This window comes from Callithrix jacchus, chromosome 14, assembly GCF_049354715.1.
Source record: "Callithrix jacchus isolate 240 chromosome 14, calJac240_pri, whole genome shotgun sequence".
NCBI classification, from domain to species: domain Eukaryota; kingdom Metazoa; phylum Chordata; class Mammalia; order Primates; family Cebidae; genus Callithrix; species Callithrix jacchus.
This window is the reverse complement of record NC_133515.1, coordinates 94,512,881-94,540,389: the sequence shown is the minus strand read 5'-3', so window position 1 is coordinate 94,540,389 and position 27,509 is coordinate 94,512,881. Positions and strand designations below refer to the sequence as shown.

Below are 27,509 nucleotides of genomic sequence, written 5' to 3'. Positions count from 1 at the left end.
TGATGGGCAGGAAGATTTTCAGGCATTGCCTGGGCAGAAAGTGCTTGATGCAATGGCTGAGGCCCTAGCCCTTTGCAGGGGGAGCTCTGGAGCTGGGATGACCCTGCCAGGTTGTCCTGAATTGGGAGGAGTTGGGGGTGGGGCTTTTACACTCCACCTCCACCAGTCACTGGATGTGGCTACCTGACTCTGGGTGCTACAAGGCCCTTCAGCTAGCTTGTCTTCAGAGAGGGCAAGCAGGGCTGCAGGCTGCCAGCTTTCTCAGCAGCTGCACTGTAAGCACTTAGTTTCAGAGCACCCCAGAGGTTTCACTGACTCACAGTTCAGCAAGGCTGGGGAGGCCTCAGGAAACTTACAGTCATGGCAGAAAGTGAAAGGGAAGCAAGGCACCTTCTTCACAGGTAGAAGGAAGGAGTGCTGAGAGAAGGGGGAAGAGCTTACAAAACCTCAGCCCCAGAGGGCAGCTTGGCAGAGCACCACAGATGCCCTGCACAGCTGTGAACATTCTGCCACCTTTGTTTCACACTCTCTCTCTTTGTTTCTGTGTTTTTTCCTTGAAACATTTAAGAATTCGTTGTGGGTATCATGACCCTTCATTCTGAATACTTCAGCATGTCTCTCCTGAGAAGGAGAGCATCTTCTACCGTATTAGGCCGTTTCCATACTGTTATAGAGACACACCAGAGACTAAGTCATTTATAAAGGAAAGAGGTTTAATTGACTCACAGTCAGCATGGCTGGGGAGGTCTCAGGAAACTTACAATCATGGCAGAAGGTGAAAGGGAAGCAGGCACCTTCTTTACAAGGCAGCAGGAGGGAGAAGTGCCGAGAAAAGGGGGAAGAGCCCCCTGCAAAACCATTAGATCTCATGAGAACTCACTCACTGTCCCTCGAACAGCACGGGGGAAACTGCCTCATGATTCAGTTACCTCCACCTGGTCTCTCCCTTGACACATGGCAATTATGGGGATTACAATTCAAGATGACATTTGGGTGGGGACACAAAGCCTAACCGTGTCACCCCCACAACCACAATGCAATGATCATGCTCAGGAAAGTCGACATTGACACAACACTAATATGCAATCCATGTTCCAATTTCTCCATTTGTCCAGACAATATCTTTACTAACAACTGCTCCCCGTACCTTCCCATCCCTACGTCCCATCCCCAGTGAAGCTCTAACCAGAAATCCTGCATTGTGTTTAATTATCACATCCTGTAAGTCTCCTTTGTTCTAAGGTGGGCTTTTCCATCTTTCATGACACTGACATCCTTGAAGGGTTTATAGGTCAGTGGTTCGGAATATGCGTCCGTTTGGATTTGTCTAATCATTTCTCGCAGTTAGGTGCAGGTGAATCTTTGGCAGGAGGGCCACACTGGAGAATCACTTCCAAGGGCACTTGACGCCAATTTCCCCCATGATGAATGATGTTAAGTTTATGTGGTTAAGGTCAATTCTGTTTTTAGAATTTTCTTACAAGCATGTTTTAAGATTTTTATGAAGCTTCAACCATGGACATAATTCTTGCTGGTTTCTACAATGAAATCATACTTTAAAAAGTATCCCTTACCCAGACTGTATAAACACTTACAGATTTTCTCCAAATATGCTTATAATAGTTTCATTTTCTATAATAAATCTTTTTTTCACTAGGAATTAATTTTGGTTTATGTTATAAGAGTCCATTTCCCTCTCTAAATACTTAATCAAGCATCTAGGATCATTCGCTGGTAACTCTTATTAAACAAGTCATCCTTCTCCCTCTCTGGAATGGTCAGTCTTTTTCTACATATTTCAAACATTGTTATTTGCTTCTGGATTCTATTCTGTTCTCATGATCTACCAAACCTTCTTCCAGTGCCATGAGAGAATTAGTTTATTTTGCTTATTTGTTTATTTATCTATTTATTTTTCTGAGATGGAGTTTCACTCGTTGCCTAGGCTGGAATGTAATGGCGCAATCTTGGCTCACTGTAACCTCCACCTTCCAGGTTCAAGTGATTCTCCTGCCTCAGCCTCCCAAGTAGCTGGGATTACAGGCACATGCCACCATGCCCAGCTAACTTTTGTATTTTTAGTGGAGACGGGTTTTCACCACATTGGCCAGGCTGGTCTCAAACTCCTGACCTCATGATCTGCCTGCCTTGGTGTCCCAAAGTGCTGAGATTACAGGTGTGAGCCACTGTGCCCAGCCAGTTTATTTTGACATCTGATAATGAAGATCTCCAAGGAGGATTTTACTCACAATGTAAAATGTGAGTAAAAGCAGACAGAGAGATTCCCAAGGAGATTTGAGGGCTGGGGTGGCAGGACAGTGACAGGCAGACAGATACATGTCCATCTGCGTGGCTTTGGCTTCGGTGTGAATGACTGAGAATCTGCCCTTGGCCTCACCTCTCTACTCTGCCCACCCTGCATTTCAGTGTAATATATTGTGGTGTCTTTCCAAGCCATGCATGTGGCTCTAACTCAGTCTCACAATGGGGGAGCAGGAATTCACTGTGAGGGTGGATCATAATTTCGTCCCTACTAGATTAAATATAATCCATTCCACTTTTCATTACTACCTCAATTTAAAAAATCCTTGTATATTTATATTCACGTGTGCAAGTATAGCTATAAATAAAACCAAATTTCTACAAGTAAAAGTGCTGAATCAAAGCATTTCCTTCTTTAAAATGTTGATGCTAACTGTTCTTGAAAAATCTCTTTTTTAAAAAAAAAATTTAGATAGGCTGTACTTCATGACCCATGTTCTTGAAAAATCTCTAGGAACTTACATTCCTGCCAAAGGTATATGTAGATGTGCCCGTTTGCCCATCCTTTCACCAATAACGGGTTTTAGCTTTTTCAGTTTTGCTAGCTTTAGAGAGGAAAAAAGTGCTAGCTCATTCTTGTAATTTTGCAGTGATTTGCTAATGACTTTTGGATGTTGATTCTGTTACTCAATGTTTTTACTAACTTCCAGATTTGTGTCCCCAGCAATGAGAATAAGCATTTTGATTAGAGTCCTGTAGCTCCTTATTCAAGCCAGGAATGAAATCTGGGAAGACAGAACCTATCTGAGCTCTGTTTTAGTTGCCCTAAATCAACACATTATTTAGGATGGATCCGCTACTTAGGAAGTGAGGGTGAGAGGGCGCATGGGGATCAGAGCTGAGGGCCACGTCCCCGGTTTTGTAGGTGCCTCATTCTTTGCAGGGCAGCCTCAGACGCATCTCACAGGCACCTTTGCCAAGTGGGCCAGAAGAGCTGAGAGAGCCAACCCCCAGACACCAGGATCCCATCAACACTGTGATCCTCCCAGTCAGCACTCTGCTTCAGGAACTGGGGGACCATTTGCTCCCTATTCTCATCCTCAGGGGTCGCTGCAAGGTCTCACATCCTAGACTGTAGACACATCTGGTTCCTCCAACTCTGTTCCTGTCAGCCCCTATCTTCCCGGGCTGCAGATAATTTGGTTCCCCTAACCATTGTGTGTCTAGAACAGAAACCCTGGGCTCTATCTAAGCAAGACTGGAGGGCTGGGCATTCCAAATTATTGCACAAAGAGTCAGCAGCTTTTATTCCAAAAGTAGTTTTTTTGAAAAAAATCTCATGTGTCCATAAAGGTCTCCAAGAAAATTTACTGGAGACACAACTGTAGAACATTCAGAATACTGAAATACACGGTGAGCAAGTCCACAGAGGGGAAAAGCCTGAAGGCAGTGGCCACACCCAGGAGACCTGAATGAATGGACAGGCTGGATGAACTGGCTTTCCAACTGGTTAAACCGGGACTTAACCCAGAGAGCATGAAATGCCACGATTTATCGAGCCAGCACTGGGGTAGGGACTTTCCTGACTTGATTTCATCTACTCTTTGGCACACCCACTATAGGTTGGCAGCCCTGTCCCTGTTTAAAGACCAGGAGACAGAAGATGACAGAGATTAATTAATTCAGGGTCACAAAGCTCAAACACAGCAAAGGTGGATTGGAAGCCAGGTCTTTACCATGACCCTATACTGTCGTCTTTTTCCTGGGTCAATGGAAGTGTATGGTTCATGCCCCTCATCTCCCAGGACACCTTAGAGACCCAGGCGAGCTTGCCCACCTGCAGAGGCCGAGCACTGGTTCTTGAGTCTTCCAGGTCCTTCCTGTCATCACAGTAGGTAGGAAGGTCTACACTGCACTGCTGTTACAACCAGTGACCAGCAGATGGCAGTGCCCACCAGCCCTCCCTGATTAGTCCCAAACCCAAGGGCTCTGTCTGAGATGTCCCCTTTGGAAGGTTTCTGGGAAAGAAGCGACCCTTCTACCTTCTTCTCTGTTGCCTCTCCTCCCCCTCCTGGTGGCCTGGGGCACAGGGGCAGGCCACGCCCAGCGGCCTGGGGCCAGAGCTGTGGCTGACCCCTGTGTGGATGCCAGAGCTGTTGCTCTGAGTAACCTGGGGCCGGGTATTACCGGTTGAGCCTGGGAAATTCCTCGAGCTTCAGGAAGCCCAGCCCTGGGCATCCTACAGGGCTCAGCCAGAGCCCACTGGAATCTTCCCACTTCGCTGCCCAGGTCTTTCTGTGGGAGATATTTGCAGCAGATCTCTGAACTGAGAGGAATCTAGCATCACCAGACACAGAGAGGGTAGATGGCTCCGCAGACTGTTGTCATCAATTTCTGTCCCTTGCCTTCCCTGGGAGACCTAAACCAGGTCCCTGCCTCCTCACCTCCAACCATTTCTCCAGCTCTGAGTCAAAAGACCCAGAGGCTATGGTGGGTCCGGAGAGAGGACAGGCTCCCAGCTGAATCCCAGGCAGTGGATCCATCTCATACTCTCCCCATCTTTCAGCAGACCCAGGGGACGTTTGATTGTCAGACTTAGTGCACATTTGGGGTCTAAAGCCAGGAAGGGCAAGGAACTTGCAGCCTAAGGTTAGAGGCACAATTTGAATTCAGGTCTCTTGACTCTCAGGATTATCAGTTTTATGTTGCAAATTAGTTCATGGCTGCAGGGACCCAGCATCCCCAACAGAGGACAGGGTAGATCAAAGGCTGACTGTCATCATGTTGCACCCACAGGGTGCCCTGATCAGAGGTGAGACGAGGCTCTGGCTGCAATGGGGAACAAAGACCCCTGATTACAGGGGGATCCAGGATGGCTGTGATGCCAAATGACGTGCTACTGACCATGCCCACTTGTTGGGGACTTGGCTTCTGCATGTGGACAATGTAGAAGAGGTCACCTCCAAGGGATCCCCTAGTTGTCTTGTCATCAGACATGGGGCCAGGTGTCTGGGTGTGGCAGGAGAACCTGGGCACGGCTGAGTAGACTACAGCTGGGGCTCACGCAGTTCCCATACCTAAAGGTTACCTCAGTGTGGCTCTAGCTGGTGGGTCTCAGTCTAGTGTTGTAGGTTCCCAGATGACATGTAAACTCCCCACAGCAAAGGTACCTTCAAGAGATGTGGCTCTCCTAGGAGTCATAGAGAGGACTTCCTTACAACCAGGTGCAGGAAAAGCACAACCAGAATCCCAGAACTTTGGGAGGGCACTTGGCAACACAGCAAGACACTGTCTCTACAAAATATTTTTTTTAATTAGCTGGATATGATGGCAGGTGCTTGTAGTTCCAGCTACTAGAGAAGCTGAGGTAGGAGGATCACTTGAGCCCAGGAATTTGAGTTACAATGAGCCATGATCCTGCCACTGCAGGATCAACCTGGGCAACAGAGGGAGACACTGCCTGGGATAGGGAGTTCCCCATCTCTGCAGGTATGTAAGTGCAGCCCAGAAAGCAATTTGTTATGATTCAGCTATGCATGGCAAGTTGGCTTAAATCATAACCCAAAAAGTTTTCTTTCAGCTCCTTGGATTCTGTGACTGCATCAGGGACTTGGTGTTCAGAGAAAGCAAACAGCTTCTGCAAGGGATGGAAGAGCAGCAAAGTGCTCTGCCAGGGAAGGGTCTGGGGTGAGCATGTGGGAACTGCCTCTCCTCACCCCAGTTGTGAAACATCCTGTTGCCCCAACCAGGGGGCTTTCCCCTCCTTCCTCTGTTGGAGGTGATCTCACCTTTTCTCTGAGGAGGACTCAGGTGGAGTCTGGAGGTCCGGGGTTTGGGGCTGATCAGGTGGATGAAAAACTAAAGTTAGAGCTTCCAGTCCCCAGTTTTCTCCCAACCTCCTCTGACCTCTGCTCCTGACATCTGCCTCTGGACTTCATCTGCTCTCCAGCCATGGCTGGGGCAACACAGAGGAAGGAGGTTTTCATTCTCAAGGCTCTTAGTGCAGTTAGCATGTGGCGCACAGCTTCAAGGGCTCCAGGCTGTGTGCACTAGCCCTCTCCTGCCCAGCCCATCAACTTAGGATCCCTGCATCCCTCAAGACGAAGTCTCAAGTGGGCAGGGCACCTGGAGACCTGGGTCATGGGCAGGTCCTGCTGCTGGCATGACAGACTATTTCCATGCCAAGTGTTTTCCGCTTCCAGCTGACAGCAGTGGAAGGCAGGAGTCCCCTGGGTAACACTTTCATGGTCTTCACCTGGACTGGAGAGGTCCTTTCTCTGCCAAGGATTTTCTAGAAAGCCAGAGAGGAAAGGCAGGCATACTCTTCCTCTCCACTGGGGTCTGGGGAGCAGGGCGGCAGAACAAAGCCCCTCACATTCCCATCCCCCCCCCAAGCCAAGAGTTGAGCTAGGACAGTTGATGACTCCGGACTCTCCCACTCCCCAGGTGACTCTAGGCAAGGTGTTGAATTCTTATAGCTCAACTTTCCTTTTCTATAGCATGGGAATACCCATCGCACAGGATAGAGTAGCTGTGAGAATGAAATGGCATGAGGTACGTGGAGCAGCAGGCAAGGTGCCTGGCATTCAGGAGATAACGAATGGGCACTATCATTTACAGTGAGCGAAGGAGCCAGGCATGGCCCACCCATCCTCTGTGCCTCCTCCGTCTGGGCTCGGCTTCAATGTATTCCCTGCTGATCACAGAGCCCCCAGCCCATGTCTTTACTTAGAACTACTGGACAGCACACTGCGTTTAGGCACCTCTTGTTTGTCGTCTCCTGTGTCCATCCCAAAGTGCCACGTGCTTGCCCTGTGCATTGCTGAATCTGCAATGCACGGAAAGCTACCTGGCAATTGACATCAAAGAAGGAATGAATGGAGGGATGGAGAAATAAATCAATGACTGTGCCCTCACTATACAGACCAAGCAGCACATGTGGGAGAAGTGAAGTCCCAGCTGGAGCACACGCAGCAGGTGGACAGTGGCTCCAGCAGCATCAGTCCACCCGGACTGTGTCCTCCTTCAAAGCCTTCCAGGTGCGTAGAAGCTGCTTCTCTCTCTCTGCGGTGATCACCCCTGGCACTCGGAACACACTGGTGGTTGGGGGTGCCAGACTATGTCACCTCCTCTGTGCCAGCCCCTTATGCCAGCCACACAGACGATGAGGTGAGAATCCGCTTATTTCATAGATGAGGAAATTCGGTCTCCAAGAAGCAAAGTGGCCTGCTCCCACAAGGACAGCAAGGATGCAGGGATTCTAATCCATCTCTCATTCCTAAGCCCCAACTTGGCAGGGGTGTCATGTAATCAACAAACGTTTATTTGTCACTGGCTGTGCCAAGACTGTGCTAGGACCCCTCTGCTCTCTGCTCTACACAGTCCGGTAAATTGAAGCCAAGACAAGGCAAGCGACTTGCTGTCACCCAGGACTCCCCGAGTGTTTGCAGAAATCTTAGCCAATTTGATATGTAAAACACCCAAACACCACGGGCGGGCGCATGGCTGAAGGGGGAAAGGAAGCAGAGGGACACAGTAGGACACCCCCATCCCTGGGAGAGACCCGGGGCTGTGGGGGTGGGGGCGGCGGTGTTAGCGACTCTCCGACGGCAGTCCCAACAGCAGGGTGGACTGCTGAAGCTTGTCTATCCCAGATCTCCCAGGTGCGCGCATTCCTGCTACAGGAAGACCCTCTGCGCCGGCAGCGATGACCCTGCCCCGGGGTTTCGCCCTTCCCAGCAATGCCAAGCCTTTCTCCTTGGCATCGATCGGCCTTGGAGTTTGCGAGGACTGAACCTCACCAGGCCTCTCTCTCCCACCCGCAAATGTTCTCGAGTGTTACGCGGCTCAAAGCCCCAAGCCGAGCAGGCGCCGCCGTCTCCGCGATGGCCCAGAGGGCGATGGTTGAGAAGTTCGTTTGGGATGAAGCAGCGGAGCAGAGGAATCGGAGATCCTGGGCCAGAGTCGGTCCAGGAACTCCCTAGGCTGGGCCTCCTCTGTGGGTCCGAGCGCAGGGCAGCCAGGTGGGCGTCCGGACCCACACAGCTTTGAATCAAAGCTTCCTCGCTTTGAAGCCGATCACCCGTTCAAGGTGATCACGACATGCCGACCGGGTCTAGATTTTGAGTTCTGCAGCAAATGCAATTTTAAAGGAAAAGGACCCGCCAGTCCTTCTTCCGCAGGTCATCTGGCCCAGGCCTTCGATCTGCTGAGTCTCCGATCGCGAGGCACTTCCAGGCTGCGGGTGGAGCAGAGCCGATGACTCCCATCTCCTGCGCGTTCCCTTGAGACTTGGCCCCGCAACCTGCCCCTGCCATCCGCAGAGCCAAGTGTTCTGCCGCCCGCGCGAGTGCGCCCCGGGGCTTCGCCGCTGCTGGGCGTCCCCTCCGTCCACCTCGGGACCCGGACCATCACCGCGGCGAGGGGAGAAGCTCGGAGACGCCATCCTGGGGCTCTGCACCGCCCGCCCTCCGGGTTCCTGGCTGCTCCCGCACAAACCCGGTAGCTGGTTTCCGTTAGCCGCTGCCCCGACCCCGAAGGCGGGCGGAAGGTCACCAGTTGGAGACGCCGCCAAACTCTCAGCGCACTCCCTCCGGGAGTTCCCCCATCTCCCGGGGCTGCCTTCCGAATTTCGAGCTCCTTCTAGAGCTTGGCTCCTGCTGAAGCGCAACTTCCGCGCCCAAACGTTTCTTTTCCGACGGGCGGTCCACATCCAAAGCTCTTTCCGGCCTGCCCTTCCAGCCCCTCGCCCTCCCTTCCTCCCCGACCGGCCCCCTCCCCAGCTCTGGCCGCCAGCTGCGATCCTTTGGGGGCTGTGGCTGGGTGGGGAACCGCCGAGCCTTTGCGGCCGCTGGGCGCACCCTGTGGCCTCTCTCGGCGCGGTCACCAGGTCGCGGCGCGAAGCAGACTGGAGGGCGAGCCCTTCCGCGGCCCCACCTCTGCGGTCCAGTCCCAGGCACTCGGAACCGGAGCGGGGAGGGGGCAGGTGTTTCTCCGCGGGGGAGTGGGGAGGAAGCTCGGCGGTGCGCGCGGTGCCCCGGAGCCTGGAACAGAGGAGGGCGAGTAGGTCTCGGGCGCCGTGCCGGCGGAGGGGGGTCGCACTGTCGCGGGGAGGGGAGGCGGGGCACCCGGGCTCGTTGGGAGGCTGGGGCCGGTGGCACTCAGCTGGGCGAGGGTAGGGGCGAAGCTCTGCGGTGGGGGGAGGAGGCTCCGGCCCGGGTCTCCACTCTAGGCGGGGGTGGGGGGCTTAGCGCGGCCGCCGGAGCGTTCAGCAGGGGGCGCTGCTCCGGGCGTTGGGCGGGGGTGGGGTGGGCCAGGAGGGGGGGCCGCGGCTGGCCGCACACACTTCCCCCATTATTAAACACTATGTTCAAAAGGCGCCGGGGGACTTCCCGGAGCCACGGAGCCCGCGCCGCCCGCCCGCCCGGCCCACGGAGCCCATGGACCTGAGCGCCACCGCCGCGCTGTGCCTCTGGCTGCTGAGCGCCTGCCGCCCCCGCAACGGGCTTGAAGCGGCCGCTGTGCTGAGAGCGGCGGGGGCTGGGCCGGTCTGGAGCTCGGGGGGCGGCGGCGGCGGCGGGCAGACTCTCGCCCTGGCTGCGGGCGCCGCGGCTGTCTCGGCCGCCGCGGTTCCCCGGGCCCGCGCCGTGCGCCAAGCTGCCGTCTCCGGCTTCAGGAACGGCTCGGTGGTGCCGCACCACTTCATGATGTCGCTTTACCGGAGCCTGGCCGGGAGGGCTCTGGCCGGGGCAGCCGCTGTCTCCGCCTCGGGCCATGGACGCGCGGACACGATCACCGGCTTCACAGACCAGGCGACCCAAGGTACTTTCGCCTCCTCTGTGCCCGCGCATGCCGTCAGGTCCTGGGCTGAGACCAGCCCCGGAGCCGTGCCGCCGCTCCATTGTAATACATGGGGGGCCGCGGCCGCACGCGGCCCAGCCTGTTGATAGAAAGAAACTTTGCCGAGGCCAACACGCTCCAAGCCCGCTGCACTTGGACTGTGGCGAGAGTCGCGGCAGCTCCTGGGGCCCGGTCCCAGAGGGCCGACTGGTCCCTTTCCCAGGTCGCCCTGGCTTTGCAGGCCGGCGGGTCCCCTCGAGGAGGCAGGCTGAGGCCAAGATTCGCTTCTTGGGGAAAGGTCTGGAGTGGCATCGGGATCAGAGCCCTCGGAGAAGAAAGGAGGGCACGAGTTGTGTTCCCAGGAGTCACACCGAGAGGGACTGCACAGTGGTGAGGGTGATGGCTGCTTCTTTGCAGCAATTTCTGCAGCTCCCAGTCTCTTGGGGCCACACAAACTGGGGGAAGCCCAGGGAAAACTGGGGCAGAGGCAAGTATCAGACTAAAGTAAGTGGCCGTGGAGAGGCTGGTGGCATCGTCAGGTATGAGGAGTGCCCTGCTCAGCAGGTTGGTCTGGGTGGTGGTGGCTTGTGTGTGTGGGACATGCGTAGCTGTGGGTGCCTGTGTCTGGTGCTGGGCCCCGGGAGAGCCAGAAGTGAAGGATGCTGGGGGTGTGGGGAGGAGAGGCCTGCTGGGGATCTGCAGGAATGCAGGCCTCTCTTAGACCCAGCAACCCATCTTGTTCAGCCCTCCAAAGGTAGGATGTGGGTGAGGCTGTGGTGTGGCTGCTGTGTGTCATCTGGATTTTATTAATCTCCATTGAAATCATTAAAGCAGACAAATAGAGAAAATTTAACTAATTTCAGGCGGAAATGCGAGTAATTTTGGCTTTGATTCTATCCAGCCAGAGACCCAGCATGGAGGGCAGGAGAGAAAAAAGGCGAATAGGGCCGGGAAGTGAGCGGGTGGGGCTGAGGCTGCCAGGTTTGGGAGCCACTGACAGCACACCTCAGGTCCTAGCCTGGGAAGACTGACGGAGGCCGTGAAGTGACCAGGTCACCCATCCCCACCAGCACATGTCCAGTGCCTAGCACAGACTGCTTTATTATGGGTACCTGGAAATCCTGGTACGAAATTCCCAAATGGCCCTATGGTTCAGTTAGAACTATCGAGCCTTCTCTGAAGGCCTGACATGGCCCCTGGGCTGGATGCTGGGATACACACAGAAGCCCTAGTTCTGGTGCACATGGACAGGGAATGCTCCAGACTGAGGGGTTCCCTGTGGGCTCCCAGGCAGCAGGAGACTGGGGTGTGCTGGGCTCTAAGTGGGCACAGGCACCAGAGTCTTCTTAAGGTCGAGCTAGGTCTACCATGGTCTCAGAGATAAATCCTTTTCTGGGTAGCTCAGCTTGGCTGGCAGAGCCTGAGAGGCCTCCTCTCCCTCCTCCCTCTTGGGGGAAATGAAGTGACAGGGCTAGGAACCCGGGAGAGGCAGAGAATCTGCAGAAAAACTCAGAGAAAGTGCTCCCTGCGAGGCCCCAGCACGCCTCTCCTTCCTCCCTCTCGATGCAGAGTCTCAACTTGGAGCAGGGCTGCTTGAGGTCCCCAGAGGCCATTGATAAGGACAGACCCTGGACCTCAGGCAACAGGGTCTGACGTTCGTGGCTGGTAAGCAAATCTCCAGTGGTGGGGGGAGTCTGCACAGTCTCTCCCAGTTTAGGGGCAAAACGAAACCATATGACTCCCTTCAAAGGGAGCTCCTTATCTGTGTGGTGGAATTTTCAATTTTTTTTTTCTGAGCCCAAAAAGAAAAAAATAAAAGAGTGACCACACTGGAAATAAAACCCCTAAGCCCGAGATAAGTCACTACAGAGGGAAGACTAGCCCGCGAAGGCACAGACAGGCGGCTCCTGGTAGCGAGACTTCATTCTGGCCGCTGCCCTCACTACAGCAAGGTCATTCGGGGATGCCCCGCACCCCTCAGAGAGGTTCCTTGCGTTCCATTGTCGCCGTTTCCCCTCCTTCGGAGGCCGTGGGAGCACCGAAGGAGGTGCGTTTGTGGTTTCGATCTCGAGCAGCAGCGCGCATTGCTGCGAGACCTGAGACCTTGGGCGATCCTAACCCCTAGCTGGGCCTCAGCTCCCCTTCGGCAGAGCGAGGTTGGACTAGAGGGCCTCTGCGGCCGTGCAGACGAGTTCTCCTAGACAAATCGCCGAGCCCCAGCCTGCATGGGAGACCGTGGCTAGCGGGGATATCCAGGCTGGGTTGGGGGAACAGAGGTAGCAGAAGAGTTTTCAGGAGACAAGAATTTTCCGTTTTCGCACTGCCGGGACTCTCGGCTCTGCAGGGAACAGCAGAGCAATAACTATAAGTCTCCCTAAGGCCCAGGACCTCAGGACGGGGTGCACGACTTCTTTCCACCCCAGCCCGAAAGTCTGATCTCGGATTCTGGCCCCGCAAACCCATGGCTCTGGGGCAGGCCGGAGAACTGTAGTTGCCTTCAGCCCTGTTCGGGGTGCAGGGGTGCGCTCCTGTTCCCGCGGCTCAGGGATATGCAGTGATCGTGGGTTGTCGGCGTGACTTTGGCTTGTTGAACCAAAGCGTGGTTCCGATAGCCCGGGCGAAGGCGTCCTCTGCTCTGGGCCAGGCTGGCAGCGTTCAGGCTGGGGCAGAGACGTGGGGTCGGGCGCTGGCTCGAACAGGCCTCGCTCCTACATCGAGGGCAGCTGGGCCATTTGCTGTTAGGAGGCCCCGCGCCGACAGTGTGCTGCGGCCTCAGGTCTCTTACTCAGCTCTTTCTCTCTGTCCCTGCCGGTCCCCCGCAGACGAATCGGCAGCCGAAACAGGCCAGAGCTTCCTGTTCGACGTATCCAGCCTTCCTGACGTAGACGAGGTGGTGGGCGCCGAGCTGCGCGTGCTACGCCGCGGATTTCCAGAGCCGGACCCAGGCAGCTCGACTTCCCCGCCTCTGCTGCTGCTGTCCACGTGCCCGGGCGCTGCCCGCGCGCCACGCCTGCTGTACTCGCGGGCAGCTGAGCCCCTGGTCGGTGAGCGCTGGGAGGTGTTTGACGTGGCGGACGCTGTGAGGCGCCACCGTCGTGAACTGCGCGCCCCCCGAGCGTTCTGCCTCTTGCTGCGCGCAGTGGCCGGCCCAGTGCGGAGCCCCTTGGCACTGCGGGGGCTGGGCTTCGGCTGGCCGGGCGGAGGGGGCTCCGTGGTAGAGGAGCGCGCGCTGCTAGTCGTCTCCTCCCGCTCGCAGAGGAAAGAGAGCCTGTTCCGGGAGATCCGCGCCCAGGCCCGCGCGCTCGGGGCCCTTCTGGGCGCAGAGCGGCCGCCGGATCCAAGACCTGGCACCGGGTCGCCAAGGGTAGTCATTGGCGGCCGCAGGCGGAGGAGGACGGCCTTAGCCGGAACGCGGACAGCGCAGGGCAGCGGCGCGGGCGCGGGCGCAGGCCGGGGCCACGGGCGCAGGGGCCGGAGCCGCTGCAGCCGCAAGCCGCTGCACGTGGACTTCAAAGAGCTGGGCTGGGACGACTGGATCATCGCGCCGCTGGACTACGAGGCGTACCACTGTGAGGGCGTTTGCGACTTCCCTCTGCGCTCGCACCTTGAGCCCACCAACCACGCCATCATTCAGACGCTGCTTAACTCCATGGCGCCAGACGCGGCGCCGGCCTCCTGCTGTGTGCCCGCGCGCCTCAGCCCCATCAGCATCCTCTACATCGACGCCGCCAACAACGTTGTCTACAAGCAATACGAGGACATGGTGGTGGAGGCCTGCGGCTGCAGGTAGCGCGCAGGCCGAGGAGGGGCAGCCGAGTGGCCCAGAATCCCCAGCTGAAGAGCCGCAGAGGGCTAGCCTGTCACCGAGCGTGGGTGCATGGCCGATGTGACTCAGCGCCCTCGCGGAGGAGGAAGAGCACACGTTCACACTCACATACACTCGTGCAGTCACGCACACATTTACCGTGGACAGCATCTGAAAGCCTTGGGAAGAGATGACCTGCCGGTACCGATTGTCAAAGCTTGTGTATTTTGCAAAGAGATAGCCATGGCGCCCACTGCCCCCACTTGAGGAGAGGAAGGTGTTTGTGCTGATGTTGTGGTAACAAGCACGAAAATCAGGTAGAAACGGGTTAGGAAATTGGGGACTCCAGAATGGGAGAACCAAAGGGGTACTCGAGCGTGCTTTATCTCACCCTTTTTTCTTCTGGCCAGTGTGGGCATCGCTCCGCCCGGTGGCTGGGCGCCGCGTGGTGCACCCCGTGACCAACTACAAGGCCGTAGCGTCCTTTCTCAGGGTTTGTGTTGCATGGGGCCGTTTACTCTGGAAAGGAACTGCTGCAAAGGCATCTTTTTTTTTCTTATTTAACTTTTAAAATTTAACATGCCCCTGTTTGAGTTTTGAAAGGGAAGTTTTGTCTGAAAGAATGTGGAGCTTCCCAGATTTCTGCAAAAATCGGTACCGCTCCCCCCCTTTTAAAATCAATTCTAATTGGAAATGTTCTGGAAAATGGAAAGGACATTTTTCTTCTTGTAGGGAAGTGAAATGGGGGAGGGGTTTAAACGGCTGAGTCTGATCTAACAGGCTATTGGGATGGGGTAGGCTCTGCCAGGTTGGAAGCTCCCCAGCTGGCCTGGGAGGTGGTAGCCATGCCTTGGGGTGGCTCAGGAGAAAGTGCATGCAGTGGCCAGGAACCGGGAAGGTGGGGCTGGGGGAGGGGAGCTACTGCTTTTCCCAAAACCAGCCAGGGGGTTTTGCTAAGAAGCCTGTGAAGAGGCTCTCAGGGCTTAAGAGGCAGGGAGGTGTCCTGGGGCCCACTCCAGCCGAGGACTCCGGCTGTCGGCCAGGTAGGTGCATGCTCCCTAGCGCCTACTCGACTCCCGCTAGTGCTAGCTATCAAGTCGGCCTCTGCTTTTACCTGCCTTCACTGTGTTGTTGCTGTAGTTTTTGGCAGGGAAGTGAAGCCACACAAAAGTGCTTTTGTCAGATTTCAACTCCCAACCACGACCTTCAGAGCAGGAGGAAGGTCTGCCCCCTCCCCTCATCAGCTCCCTGACTTGGCTGCTGTGCCCTTCGAAGGGCCGGGCCTTGGTGTGGGGGAGCAGTGGTGGAAGCCTCCTATCCCCTAGTGACCATGTTTTGCCCCGAAGAGTCTTATCGATGGAAGGATTTTCTAGGCATGTACAAGTGAGTTCAAACATTCAGCCGTCACTGTTTGATTTGTTTATGCCTGGGAATCCTTTGTGGCTTTTTGTCGATAGGTTGGGAGAGGGAAGAGAAACCAGTTGGACTCCACCTGTCTGGAGCTCCAAGGGCTCTTAGAAAAGCCCCGCAGCCCTCCTGGCGCCTCTGCCTGATGCTGTACAGGACTTTCCCCTTCAGAGTCCTGGGGAGGATGAATTCCACCCTGTGTCGGATGCAGGACAATTCATACACATTTTGATTCTCAGTGATTACACTCTTGAGAGAGAGAAGACAGACTTACGATTTAGATACAGCTAATTTACTTAAGGGCCCCACCTGAATCAGTTTTCATCCTGTCAAATTCTCCCAAAAGAAAAAAAGTTGCACGTGTAAATTACTCTTAAAATGAAGATTTCCCCCTCCTATTATGTGAATTTATATTATGTGGCTGTATGAGTAGATATCAATAACCAGAAAATGAACAGTCTCTTCAGCTTAGAAATTTAAAAACCTCCCAAGTGGCTGCACTGGTACAATTCCATCTTATTTCAGTGACTGGGCAAAGATGTTCCCTAAATTTGTGGATTTTTGCCAGAGACACCTCAATCTTGTTTTCTAAACAAAGCCTTTCATAATGAAGAATTATTTAAAAAAAACACTTTAGTGTTAAAAGTTGTAGTAGTGGAAGTTTTAGAAAGAAGTTAACGACAAAGTGCAGTTAAATGTTATTTTGAAGATATTCTAGGGTGTTCAGTATCTTTGGATAAAAGCAAATTGGATACTTTTTTTAGTGACTCGGAAAAACACTTTTTTTGGGAAGAAATGTCTTGATTTAGCCCGACCTTTTCATGGTAGGGGGAAAAAAAAAAACCTGTCAGTTTCCTCTTTCCCTCTGATGACCTCCTTCTAATGAGATGTGTTGTGAGTGGTGTGGGAAGTAGGTGTCTTTCAGCATCTCGAGTTTGGGTGGCGCCCAGGGGAGAGTGTTGTCCTTGGACAGTGGCGATTCCTTCCACAGCCCCATGCCCTCGGTATGCTCTTTGTTTACTGGATAAAAGGAATGCTTCCCAGATTGCCTCTGGAGCAAGTGAAACCACCTGGGCCACCCTGCCCAACCTCTGGCATCTCAGCCCATTCACTAGGTGAATGCAGAGGATGCATTTCACTTTGTAAAAATGACAGCAGCGGGCCAACACGTTGGGCAGATGGCCTTTTGCTGCGAAGATGTGGTTCAATTAGCATTGCCAAGATGTGGAGAAAAGGGTTCTGTTAGCACAGTCAGTCGGAGCACTCTGAGCTCTCTTTTAGGTAATCGGGGACAGGTCCGGGTGACCAGCAGGAACCCAGCTTCTCTGTTGTAATCTCTGGTGGAATCTCTAGTCACCACAGATGGGAGAACTGACAGGCAGGGAAAAAGCATGTTGAGACTGTGAATAAAGGCCATCCCGTGTTCTCTCAACCTGAAACCTGAGGTCAGCAAAGTCTCCCTCCTAAAGTAAACAGAATTTTCCGTTTTGTTGGGAGGCCGAGGTGGGCCTATCACCTGAGGTCAGAAGTTCAAGACTAGCTTGACCAACATGGAGAAGCCCTATCTCTACTGAAAATACATAATTAGCCAGGCATGGTGGCGCATGCCTGTAATCCCAGCTACTCAGGAGGCTGAGGCAGAATTGCTTGAACCCGGGAGGCCGAGGTTGCAGTGAGCCGAGATCCCGCCATTGCACTCCAGCCTGGGCAACAAGAGCAAAACTCCATCTCAATAAATAAATAAAATTTCCATTTTGAAGAGAATTGTGCACTACTAGCTGACATCATTTGAACCACTATTTCCCGCTAGTGAGTAGGATTTGGCGTCCCTGCTTAGGGAGCTCGGGGCAGGGCAGCTGCAGTCCAAGCGGGGCTGGTGCTGGGTCTGCCAGACACGAAGACAGTCTGGTCAGTGCTGCTTGAAGCCAGGGATTTGGTATGAAGGGGGATCAACCACATTGGCAGGTGGGCATTTCCACTGATGCCCAAACACTTGCCTTATTGAATTCTGACTTTCCAAGCAGCTGTGCTGGGTCTTCCGGGGAAGGTGGCTGGCTTTGCTGTCTTAGCTTGAGGAAGCCAGGCTTGAGCTGTGCTCATTCATTGTATCCATGCTCCCCTTCACTGTACCCTCCTGGCAACTATATGAGGGATGGATTGTAAGACAGGAGAATCCAGACTCCACGAAGCCCAGGGCAGTTACTTCTTCCTGGCAGCTTTCATGGTGTCGGCGGGAGCGGGTGCCTCACCTTTGGTACTGAAGAGAGTACCGATAATCCTTCGGATGGAACAGGAGGGAGTGTAATTCAATCTCTACACATGGTATATGCTGTCGCAATTTCATTCAGACTCACAGAAGAAAACAACTAGGGTTTGTAGACTGATTTTCTTCTTAGAGCAGGTAGAAAAACTGCGTTCTTTCCAAGAGCAGCTTATGCACAGATAAGGTCAGACTCTTCCTGTGCTTGAGTCTGCCTCCAGGAAGTCCAGTGGAAGGAAGAGACCATCCTGCGGCTGCCTCTGGGTGCAGAGAATCACTGGGCCTCACCGATTCTCATGAGAACCTGTCATCTCAGGGAGACAGCCCTCCCCTGGCCCTCACTGGGCCATAGGCCAGGAGGCCTGAGTCAGATCGCATAGTGAGCTGGAGGGAGCGAGGCTCTGAATGCAGCAGTCTAGCAGAGGGAGCTTGGGACTGTGCTTGCCACTCAGAAAGTGTGCGATTAGGAAGGGAAGAGAGGAAGCTGACAAGTGAATCTGGCAAGTGGAAAGTAACTAGATCCCTTTGGGGGATGGTGTATCTGAGCTGCACCAGTCAGAGCCCATTGTGGGCTTTGAGTGCCCAGGGGCAGCTGCTCCCATGGTATGGCCTGCGCCCACCTCAGGGGAGGCTGCTCAAGGGCCAGGGCACCATAGGCATCTCCTAAGAGAGGGCTGAGGCAAGTTATGGGCACTCACCTCCCTGCTGGAGCTTCATCTTCTGCCCTTAAAATGACGCCCTCTCTAGTCCCAAGGTTTTAGGATTTTACCTTGCCCCCAATTCCACTCAGACAGCTTGTAGGCAGAGCAAATGCGACAGCTCCTGGAGAAGGTCCCCTCCCAATCCCAGTTCCAGAGCTGCGTCTTACACGTTTCACAGCTTTGCCTGTGCGTGTGCATGTGTCCATTTTACTGATATCCTCAGTAGGTGCCTCGTGGATGTGCTTTCAATTTCCATGGGCTGAGGCAGGTGCGGGGAAGGCCGGCACCTCGAGGGTGGGGTTCAGCTACCCAGATCCAGGAGCTGGCCTGTGCTCAGTGGGGTGGGCAGAGCCACACTCAGGCTGAGGCTGCCTGAGGGACCTAGTGCTGGGAAGGGCTCTACCTGCTGCTGGGACTCCTGCAGGCAGAAGAGGAAAGGCAAGGCTCGGCCTGGTTGGTCACCCAGACAGGGGCCTGGGACTGTCACAAAAGCCCTGGATGAGGCAGGCAGGACTGTCCCAGGGTGGACTCCTTGGGTCCCTACCCCTTCCTCACCACCATGCCCATATCTGGGTCTGAGGTCCCCTTGCAGCTTCCCACGGGAGTGAGCCTCGGGTAGCGTCAGAAGAGCTTGTCTCTCTTCCTTTTTATGGCCTGGAAAATGGTGGGAGGGTTTAACGTAAAGAAGCACCAGAAGGGAGGACCCCAAAAGATGTTTACTTCCAAGTTTACAGACAGCTTGGCATCTTGCATCTGGAGCCTCCTGACCACGTAGCCTGGAGCAGAGCTGTCTTCCTCCCTCTGTGCCGTTCTGGACTTTACACTGTACCCACAGCTTAGTACATCACAAATAGTAACCCAGAGTGAGGCTGTGGTGAGAGAAGGCTGTTCTTTTCAGGAGGGCCACTGTCCTAGCCTGAGGAGACACCTGCTGGACACAGGCTGCAGGGAGAGGTTTGGAAGTTGGCCTAATGAATCAGAGGGGTGATTGAGGGCCCAGGAGTTGCCACATGAGCTCTGATCGTCATTCAGGGGTGCTCTCTGCCCATGACCTGCAGGTAACTACCTTCACCAGAGCTTGGCTTGTGGTCTGCAACCTGGCGACAGGCCTTTGGCTGGGCAAAGTTTGGGCTGGTGCTTCATGGCGGCAGGAGCAATTACAGCAGAGCAACCCAGGATGGGTGGTCATTGAAAAATGGGTGTGAAGTCACTGAAAAATCAGGCTGAGTTTCAAGTTATGCTCACAGTTGCTGAAAAAGTAAAAATACACCTTGAGAGTAGCAGAGCAGCGTGCAATGGTCCACTTCCTCCTGCCTGTGCAGAGCCTGCAGGCCTCTTCGGCATCTGTGCGTGGTGCGTATGTGTCTGTGACAACAGAAAGGGCTGCTTTCTCTCACATGTTTCTCTGACAATGGCAAGAGGGCTGCAGGGGTCACAGAAGCTTCCGGAGAGAGGTGTTTCTGCACAGTCAGGTGAATTTGTTGGCAGGACAGCTTGGTGTGATGATATAAGTACAGTTTCACTCTTTGTCAGACAAACTTCCTTCTGCTTGTTTAGAAATGCTTGCAGAAACTTTTAGTCCCTTTTCTGTGTTAGTAAGGGATGCTGAGATACTGTCTAGAAAAACAGGGGGAAACTTCTGACTGCCACACCCAGGCCACTTCCGGCAGAGTGGAGAGTGGTACAGAGCATTCAGGGCGTGGCCAGCTGCTTTGCCTCTGCATTCCTGTCTCATTACCTTTTGAGTTGTGGGCCAACAGGAGTGCCGCGCAGTGGGGGCTGGAGATTTGGCCCGGCAGGAGGTGGGCAAGTGGCTGTCTTCTTTGCAGAATACCTGCCCTGCTCCATCCGACCAGCAGTGGCAACAGCCACACCCAGTTCTGCATCTAGCTCCTGCCCAGACCTTTGGCTGCCAAAATCTAGACCCTTGGCTGACCAAAACGAGAGTTCTGATAAGGTTCCCTCACAGGCATCCTGCTGAATTAGAAGGAAACAGGAGCAAACCTGAGGCACATGGGGGTAAACTTCCCTCGAGGACATTTCCTGAGCTGCAAGATGGGAAGGGACAACACCTCGGCTGGTGAGCTGGTGCAGCTGCACATACGTTTCCTCTGTTTTTCAGTACTCACAGGTCAACCCGAGGAGACCTCTCTTGGGCTATGGGCACCCCATGCTTGGATTTTTTGGTGTATGTGGCCAAAAAGCAGTGACCAGGTGTGTTGAGGGCCTCCCCTTGCCTGCACCTTTTCATCTCTGAGTGACTGAGGGCTGCCATTGCACACGTGTCCTGGATCCTCCCCTGGCCTGGGGCAGCTGCTGGGCTTGGGGTGAACAGGCTGGTTCGAGGAAGGGGCTTCCCACAAGCAGGGCTGGTTTCCTGAGTCAGGGCCTGTCACACTCAAAGTCAGCCCTTCAGCATTCTGTTTAGAAAACGATGATGCAGTTCAGTGAGAAAAAAAGCTCAGGATGAAATGTGTTTTCTGGCGGGGAAGTACTCAAGCGCTCTAAGCCAGGAACAGAGACTCTCAAGAGAGGAATTCTCTGGCATCCTCTGCCTCGGATAAATCATGGATTAAACATGAGCATCCTTAGAGTAATTTTATGTTTGTGTTTGACTTTACACTATAATGCAAACAGCTTTTATGTTTTCTTTGACAAAGAATCATAATTGAGTCACTTTAGGTCTTTTAGCTGGAAGTATTTCACCCTAAATGAAAAGTTAATGCATTTTTTACAAGGATTAACATGCTAGCTACAGCATGCCCTTTCAGCAGATGACAATAGGGGATTCTGAAAAGTTTGGACACAGTTTTTTTCTTTTTGTATACAAATAAAGCAGCAGATCCTTTCTCTGTAGAGGCCACTGCAGAGCTCCTGCACCAGCTTACAAAATGATGTTGTTTAAGCAGGCCTTGGGTGGGCAGCGGAATTCTGCACATGATGAGTGGCCTGCAGCTTAAAAAGCCAATGTCATCTGATTCCAGTGCAGTGATTTTAAGGAAATGATAAAACTCAAAGTGCTGGTAATGCCATCAAGGCTTAACAACACGCCATTCCCTCAGCAGCTAAAGACAAAATGAAGTATTTGGGTGAGGGGACAGAAGTCCTTTCACTTTGCAGTGACACCCATTTTTTTCTTAGCTTGGCTTGGGAGTAAGGAGTCTGGGGTGTGGGGGACATTAAATACTCATTTAAGGCAAACCGAAACCTCCTTTGTCAGCACTCTTTCAGCTCTGCTGTAGCCAGAGCAGAGTTCCAAGGCTTGCAGCCTGAGCTGTCTCCTAGCTGCCGGGCCTGGCATTTATTTGGGCAATGCAAGAGACATTGTGAAGCATTGCTGATGCCCAGGCCAGCTAGCAGGGAGCCCTACCAGGGCAGGTAGAAACCTATGTGTATATGTATTCTCAAATTTAAATAGATTGTACATAGTGAAATGTAAATGACCTGTAAAACAGCAATCTCTATTTTTCTTAACTATTATATAGCAGTATATATTTGTTAAACATGCTTGTATACTCTTCATTAACCACTTTAATATTTTGTACAGATAAGCTGATTAAATATTTTATTCATAAAATTGCTCATGACTGGTCTTTAAAGGAAAACATTTTCAGCTTTTGTTACTAAGCCTTTCTGTGTTACTGGAATCCTCAACTCATTAACAGAATAGGACTGACTGCATTTTAACAGTGGGGGTGACATAGCGGACCTGGCTCCATTTGTCTTTGTACCGATCATTCCCTGCGATCATTCTCATGTTGTCAGATCAGGTGTGAGGCTGGGGGCCTCTGGCATGGGGGGCTGCATCCTGGGTTGGTGACTGGTATGAAACTGCATAGGATGCTGCGGCATACAGCCTCACAGGGCATGAAGTCGCTGCACAGCAAGGTAAAAAACATGAAGCTTGCATTCAGGAAAGGAGGCCCAAACATTTTCTCTTTGGGAAATGACCACGATAATTTGCAGAGTGAGCACTGTCATTCCAAATGCAGTTTGAACAGACAGAGTTTCTGTGTTTATACATCACAGGCTGCTACAGGACCCATCTCACTCGAGAAAGATGAGCCCTCCCCACCTGGAGGCTGCAGTTAAGTCTCTGAAATCCCAAGGCATAAAGTCCCACGGAAGTAGCATCCTCTGCAAGGCCGATCACATACTTCACAGACCCCAATAAGGTCCTACAGTAAATGTGACAGGCCTTTTTTTGCCCAGTACTCTTCAAGATAAGTACAAAAGCCTGTGCTCGGTGTCACCATGAAGGATCCAGCAGGATAGGATCAGCCATGCAGTGTGCTGTTGCCATCCCAGTCCTTGCACTTGACTTTTGCCTACAGATGAAGGAGAAATCTATTTCATGTGGTCCTTAAATATTTCTGGGAAAGGACTAATGACAGAGCAGGAGTTGTAGGAAGCTGTCAGGGACTTGGCCTTATTAGTGACTTGTTGCCAGGATTACCTCTTTTGGGAGATGGAGCCTGCTGGAGTGACCCACCTTTTCATCAGTGATGGCAGCACATGTTCATGGTGAATCGAATTTCCCACAGTTTGTTAATGAAGGTCCCTATGGTCATGTGACTTTCTCTCTCTGGTGAAAGACAGATCAAGAAAGCCTGCTTTCTTTTCTCTACTCTATTTCATATTACTAAATAAAGGAGTCTCTTTCATTGGAAGAAAAATTGTGTTCCCTTTTCAACTAACTCATTTGGCAGGTACAATAAATGTGTAAGCTCTACGACCCTGCCACTGAAAACTGTGATGTCTTCTCATGCTTTGTTTATTAGCATCTTTGGTCCATTTTTCATTTTCTTATTTTTCAGTCTCCATTTGACCTACCTCAGCATTCTGTGGCTAGAGTACACATTCAGTAGAGGAGTAGTTACAGGGAGAAAGGTAAGTCAGGAGTGGCATTTAAAATTTTATCCAATTTCCCAGACACCGATATGAGCAAGTCTAAAAGGCCCGTCTTTGACTGATGGTAAAGAAGGCTAAGACTGACTTCTCCATTCCTTCCCTGGCCATGTCAGGTCCTGGATCTGCTGCTGATGCCTGCTTTTGCCTTGGACCGCTTGGAACTGCCTCCAACCACTGCTCCATTGAGGGTGGTACCCAATGGGGTCATGGATGCATGGGCTCCTGTGCCCTAGGAACTCTGACTCATCTGCTCAGAAGGGACAGTGATCGGGGGAGAAACTTGTCCACTGCGATGTGCCACCAGCATGCAGCCCTACAGGCTGTGGGTGTCTGCTGAGTCCTAATCACATGCAGGTGCGCAGCCCTTCACAGTGGCCAGTAGGAGGAAGCCCAGATGTTCTGCAGAGCCTGAGCCGGGTGGATTTGCAGAGGCGGGATTCTAGTCCCTCTGTGAGGGAGACCCTGCAGGTGCACCGCGCCCCCTGGCTGTAATGGACGCCCAGTCATAGGGTCACATTCCCATCCCAGGGAAGAGGAATTTTCCCATAGACTTACCCAGCAAGGAAATCTATCCCAATGTGGGATAGGTCAGCACAGGCCCCTTTGCCAGAATGTTTGAGGAATGCAACACAAAATGAAAATGCTCCATTATCCCAAAGCACAGTCTTGTGTATTGTTCCAATTCCCACTTGGGGTGCTGTGAGGGGTTAGTGCTCAACAAATAATAAACTACATATTTGGTAGTTGCTAATACCCAAACTCCAGAGGTTTTCTACTTATCGAAGAATGGAAGTAACAGTTGCAGCCATATCAGACAAGATGAATGGGATATGAGGGATTGTGGCCTTGCTTTCTTGCAGTCCCCCAGTGCCAGACACAAACAGTTTACAAGGATTCAGACATCCTTGAATCTATCTGGATGTTCAAAGTTGTGCACAGCTCTGCTGGGGAAGCACTTAAGGGATAAAATAGCAAGTGTCCATATCTGTACTCCCACTAACATGTCAGTTTTAAGATGAAGAGACCCTGAGATGTGCTTTCCTGATAGTCTGACCCAATGTGAGAACTGCTCTTTTTGAGAGCTTGCCTAGAATGGTATGGTAGACACTTTTTATTAATTTGGATAACAAAATTTATAGATGATCCTGTGTAGCAGGCCCTATTTGATATGCCCTGACAGTACCGAGATGATTAAGACGGGGTGTTGGTGGAGGCAGGGAGGAGCAGCCTGCAGAGACATAATTCCCGCAGCAGTGATAAGTCATTCAGCAGACACAGACCAGGCCAGGGGTCATGAAGGCTGGCGGGGAATGGTAGGGTGGGAGGGACTCTTCTTGGAGGCAGGAGCAGTTGGAATTTTGGGCCATGTCTCATGGGGTGGGGTAGAGAATGGGCGTCATCAAAGCTGGAGCAGTGATTCCCGTACAGAGGAGCCCACAGGAAGTTCCCATGCCTGGCATGAGACCAGGTGGCGATGGAAAGAGTTGCAGAGGTGCTGGCCATGTGACTGCAGCCACAGCACTGGCTCCCGGCATGTGGGCCTGCTTTCTCTCAATCTACTGCCTGATGCGTTTTTTCCCCGTCTGAAAACTGGTCTCTGTTATAGCTTTCATTCTTTTACAACTACTCATTTGTTACCAACTATCTACTCTTCACTTTCAATGCCAATCGGGTCCTCATTTGCCCTTTGCGTGACTCTCCGGGCTCTCCACTTTTGCTTGCCCGTGGTGGCCTCCAGGAGGCAGCACGATGCAGTGGAAAGAGAGAATGAAGTGGCAGCTCTAGAGTAGAGGCCTGAATTGGATTCTGGCTTAGTTCATTTTTGGTTGCTATAATGGAATATCAGAGACTGGGTAATTTATAAAGAAGAGATTTATTTCTTATAGTCTGGAAGCTGGAAAGTCCAAGATCGAGGGGCTGGCATCTGGTGAGGACCTTTCTGCTGCATCCTCCCTGACAGAAGGTTGAAGGGCAAGAGAGCATGAGAGAATAAGAGATCAAAGTCGCAGCCTATATCATGCCTTTTTATCACTAGCATTAATCCATTCAGGAGGGAAGAGCCCTCATGACTCAGACGCTTCCCATTAGGCCCCACCTCCAAACAGTTGCACTGGGGACTAAGGTTCTAACACACGAACTTTGGAGGACACATGCAACTACAGCATAATCCCAGCTCTGTCATCCAATAGCTATGAGATCCTTAGCAAGGCACCTCAGTGGTAATCTGTAAAATGGGCATAGTCAGAACATCACAGGACTAGGAGCCTAAGTGAGACACTGTGAAAGTGGAGGGGTGAGCAGCAGACTCCTTATGTGGATTAGCTCTCACTATTCCAAACCACCTATCCAAGTTCTACCTGTCCTTCTAGGACTAGGGGCAACCTCTTCCTCTTCTCTCTTCCAAGAGCTTTCTCTTTATAGAGCCCTTTACAGAACCACAGAACCACTCAGAGCTTGGCCCTTGCTCATGCTCTGAGGATGCTCACCCAGCATCACTCTTAGTGACACCAGTCTTGCTCTAGAGAGATGCCTTCAGCCTGGTGGGAGGGGCCAGATCCACATCCCACAGCTACTCCCCACCTGGGCCAATGTGAGCACTTACCCATGTCTGTATGGGGCAGAGGCAAGAAATCTCAATCCTCTTAAAAAGTGATTAGAAGAACACTCATACAAACTTTGCTGTCCTCAGCACTCTTGCATAAGAGCTTCATTCAAGGTCCCACAGAGCATACTCAGTCCCAGCCTCCAACCTCTCCTTAAGGCCCGCCCCCAAGGGAAGGAACAGCCCAAATATATCCTTACCTCTTCTCTTCTGCAAGAGAAGGCAAAGGACAAAGATGTCTGATGCCATCTAAGAGATGCTTTGCTTCCTGCATCTTTTCTAAATGGACTGTTAGAACATCTTGGGCTGTGTGCAGAGAGGCCTACACATGGGCTGAGTCCAGAAAGCTGAGCCAGTTGAACAAGCATTATCCCTATGTAAGAGCCAAAATGCTGACTGCTAGAATCAAGTTACAGGCCTGGTGAAACAGTGTAGGGACTGAGATACCACAGGGTCCTCCCTATACCAGAGAGAAGATAAATGAAAGAAAAAAAGGAAAAACAAGTTTGCTATCCTCCTTTTGGTACCATTTTATAGAGCATCTACCACATGCCAGGCAAGGTACTAAACGCTGTATGATGGCCTCATTTTATCTCCATTAAAAAAAAAAAAAAAGCCTTCCCCAAATAAAAAACTGAGCTGAATATCAATATTATCCCAGATTCACAGATGAGGAGCTGGGGGACTTAGGGAGGTGAAGTCTTATGTCACAAACCTAACAAATGGCAGATCTGGGATTTGAAACTAGGTCTTCATCTACTGCCTAGAAGAAATAGCCTTCCTGGAAAAGAAGCAATGAGACACTGACGTGGGAGAGAGCATGGTGGGGTTTAAAAAGAATTATTGTGACAAATTCTAAAACATCTCAAACTTCCAAAAAAATATGCAAGTACAAAGAACATGATTTTCCTCTGAACCATCTGACAGTAAACAGACATGCTGCCCTCACCCTTGGATACCTCAGTGTGTCTTCAGTACAAACGAGGACACTGTCTTACTTCTCCCCAGTACAACCACTGAAATAAATAAATTAACAGTGGCATCTTACTCCCAGCTAATCTTCAGGCCTTATTCAAGTTGTGCAAATTGTCCCAACAATGTCTTTTGTAACAAAAACATCCAGTTTTGAATCAGATGTTGTGTGAAATTGTCACATCTCTTTATTCTCCTTTAACCTGAAAAAATTTTTTTTTGCTCTTTTTAAAAACATTATTTTAGACACAGAGGTCTCGTTTTTTGCACAGGCTGGTCTCAAACTCCTAGCCTCAAATGATCTTCCCTCTCAAAGTGCTGGGATCACAGGCATTAGCCACAGCAGATCACAGGCATGAGCTACGGCACCCAGCCTGTTTTTGTTTTGAATATAATGTAGGATGAAGAAAAATCAAGCCTTTGGTGGTCCCTGGCTCTCCAAAGGTTGAGTGGAGAAGCAGATGCGAGAGGCCCTTGGTGGCCATGGATATCGGGCCACACAAGCCACGGAGGGCTTGTGGAGAATCCTATGGCTCAGAACAGACTAGGAACAAACATGGGCAGTCATCAAGGTTCAATCGCTGAGCCACAGGTAACTGTAGGAAGCTGAAACTTTCACAGAGACCATCCATGTAGTTGACTGGGACATACAGGCAGAACTGCTTCTGGGAAATGGATTTCATCTACTGTTTGTCCATTTTAGTTTTCTGATCCCTAATGAAAGAAAATGAACTTTAGTCTCTTGAAATC

General features: G+C 52.1%; 2 protein-coding genes across 3 annotated transcripts in view; one reads left to right on the top strand and one right to left on the bottom strand.

The window, feature by feature from the left end:
• The window catches only part of LDAH (lipid droplet associated hydrolase), a 154,846-nt gene that overhangs the window by 1,170 nt on the left and 126,167 nt on the right, over positions 1 to 27,509 (bottom strand). Inside the window, exon 7 of one of the 2 annotated variants that reach the window (XM_035273110.3) lies at positions 26,925 to 27,473. The exons of the other annotated variant lie outside the window; for it this stretch is intronic. Coding sequence (XP_035129001.1) covers positions 27,459 to 27,473 — 15 coding nt within the window. The 3' untranslated portion in view covers positions 26,925 to 27,458. Of the gene's footprint in view, positions 1 to 26,924; positions 27,474 to 27,509 lie in introns of those variants that run through there. 2 annotated transcript variants of the gene reach the window in all.
• Positions 9,645 to 21,851, top strand: GDF7 (growth differentiation factor 7). Its single transcript, XM_002757998.6, has 2 exons — positions 9,645 to 10,083; positions 12,924 to 21,851. Exons 1-2 carry the CDS (start codon positions 9,702 to 9,704, stop codon positions 13,889 to 13,891), a joined length of 1,350 nt encoding a protein of 449 aa, XP_002758044.3. The 5' UTR covers positions 9,645 to 9,701; the 3' UTR covers positions 13,892 to 21,851.

Bases quoted from the DNA above. Each gene is read 5' to 3' on its own strand.
- GDF7 (XM_002757998.6), top strand. From the start codon at position 9,702: ATGGACCTGAGCGCCACCGCCGCGCTGTGCCTCTGGCTGCTGAGCGCC. The intron at 10,084-12,923 runs GTACTTTCGCCT...GGTCCCCCGCAG, and splicing joins CACAGACCAGGCGACCCAAG to ACGAATCGGCAGCCGAAACA.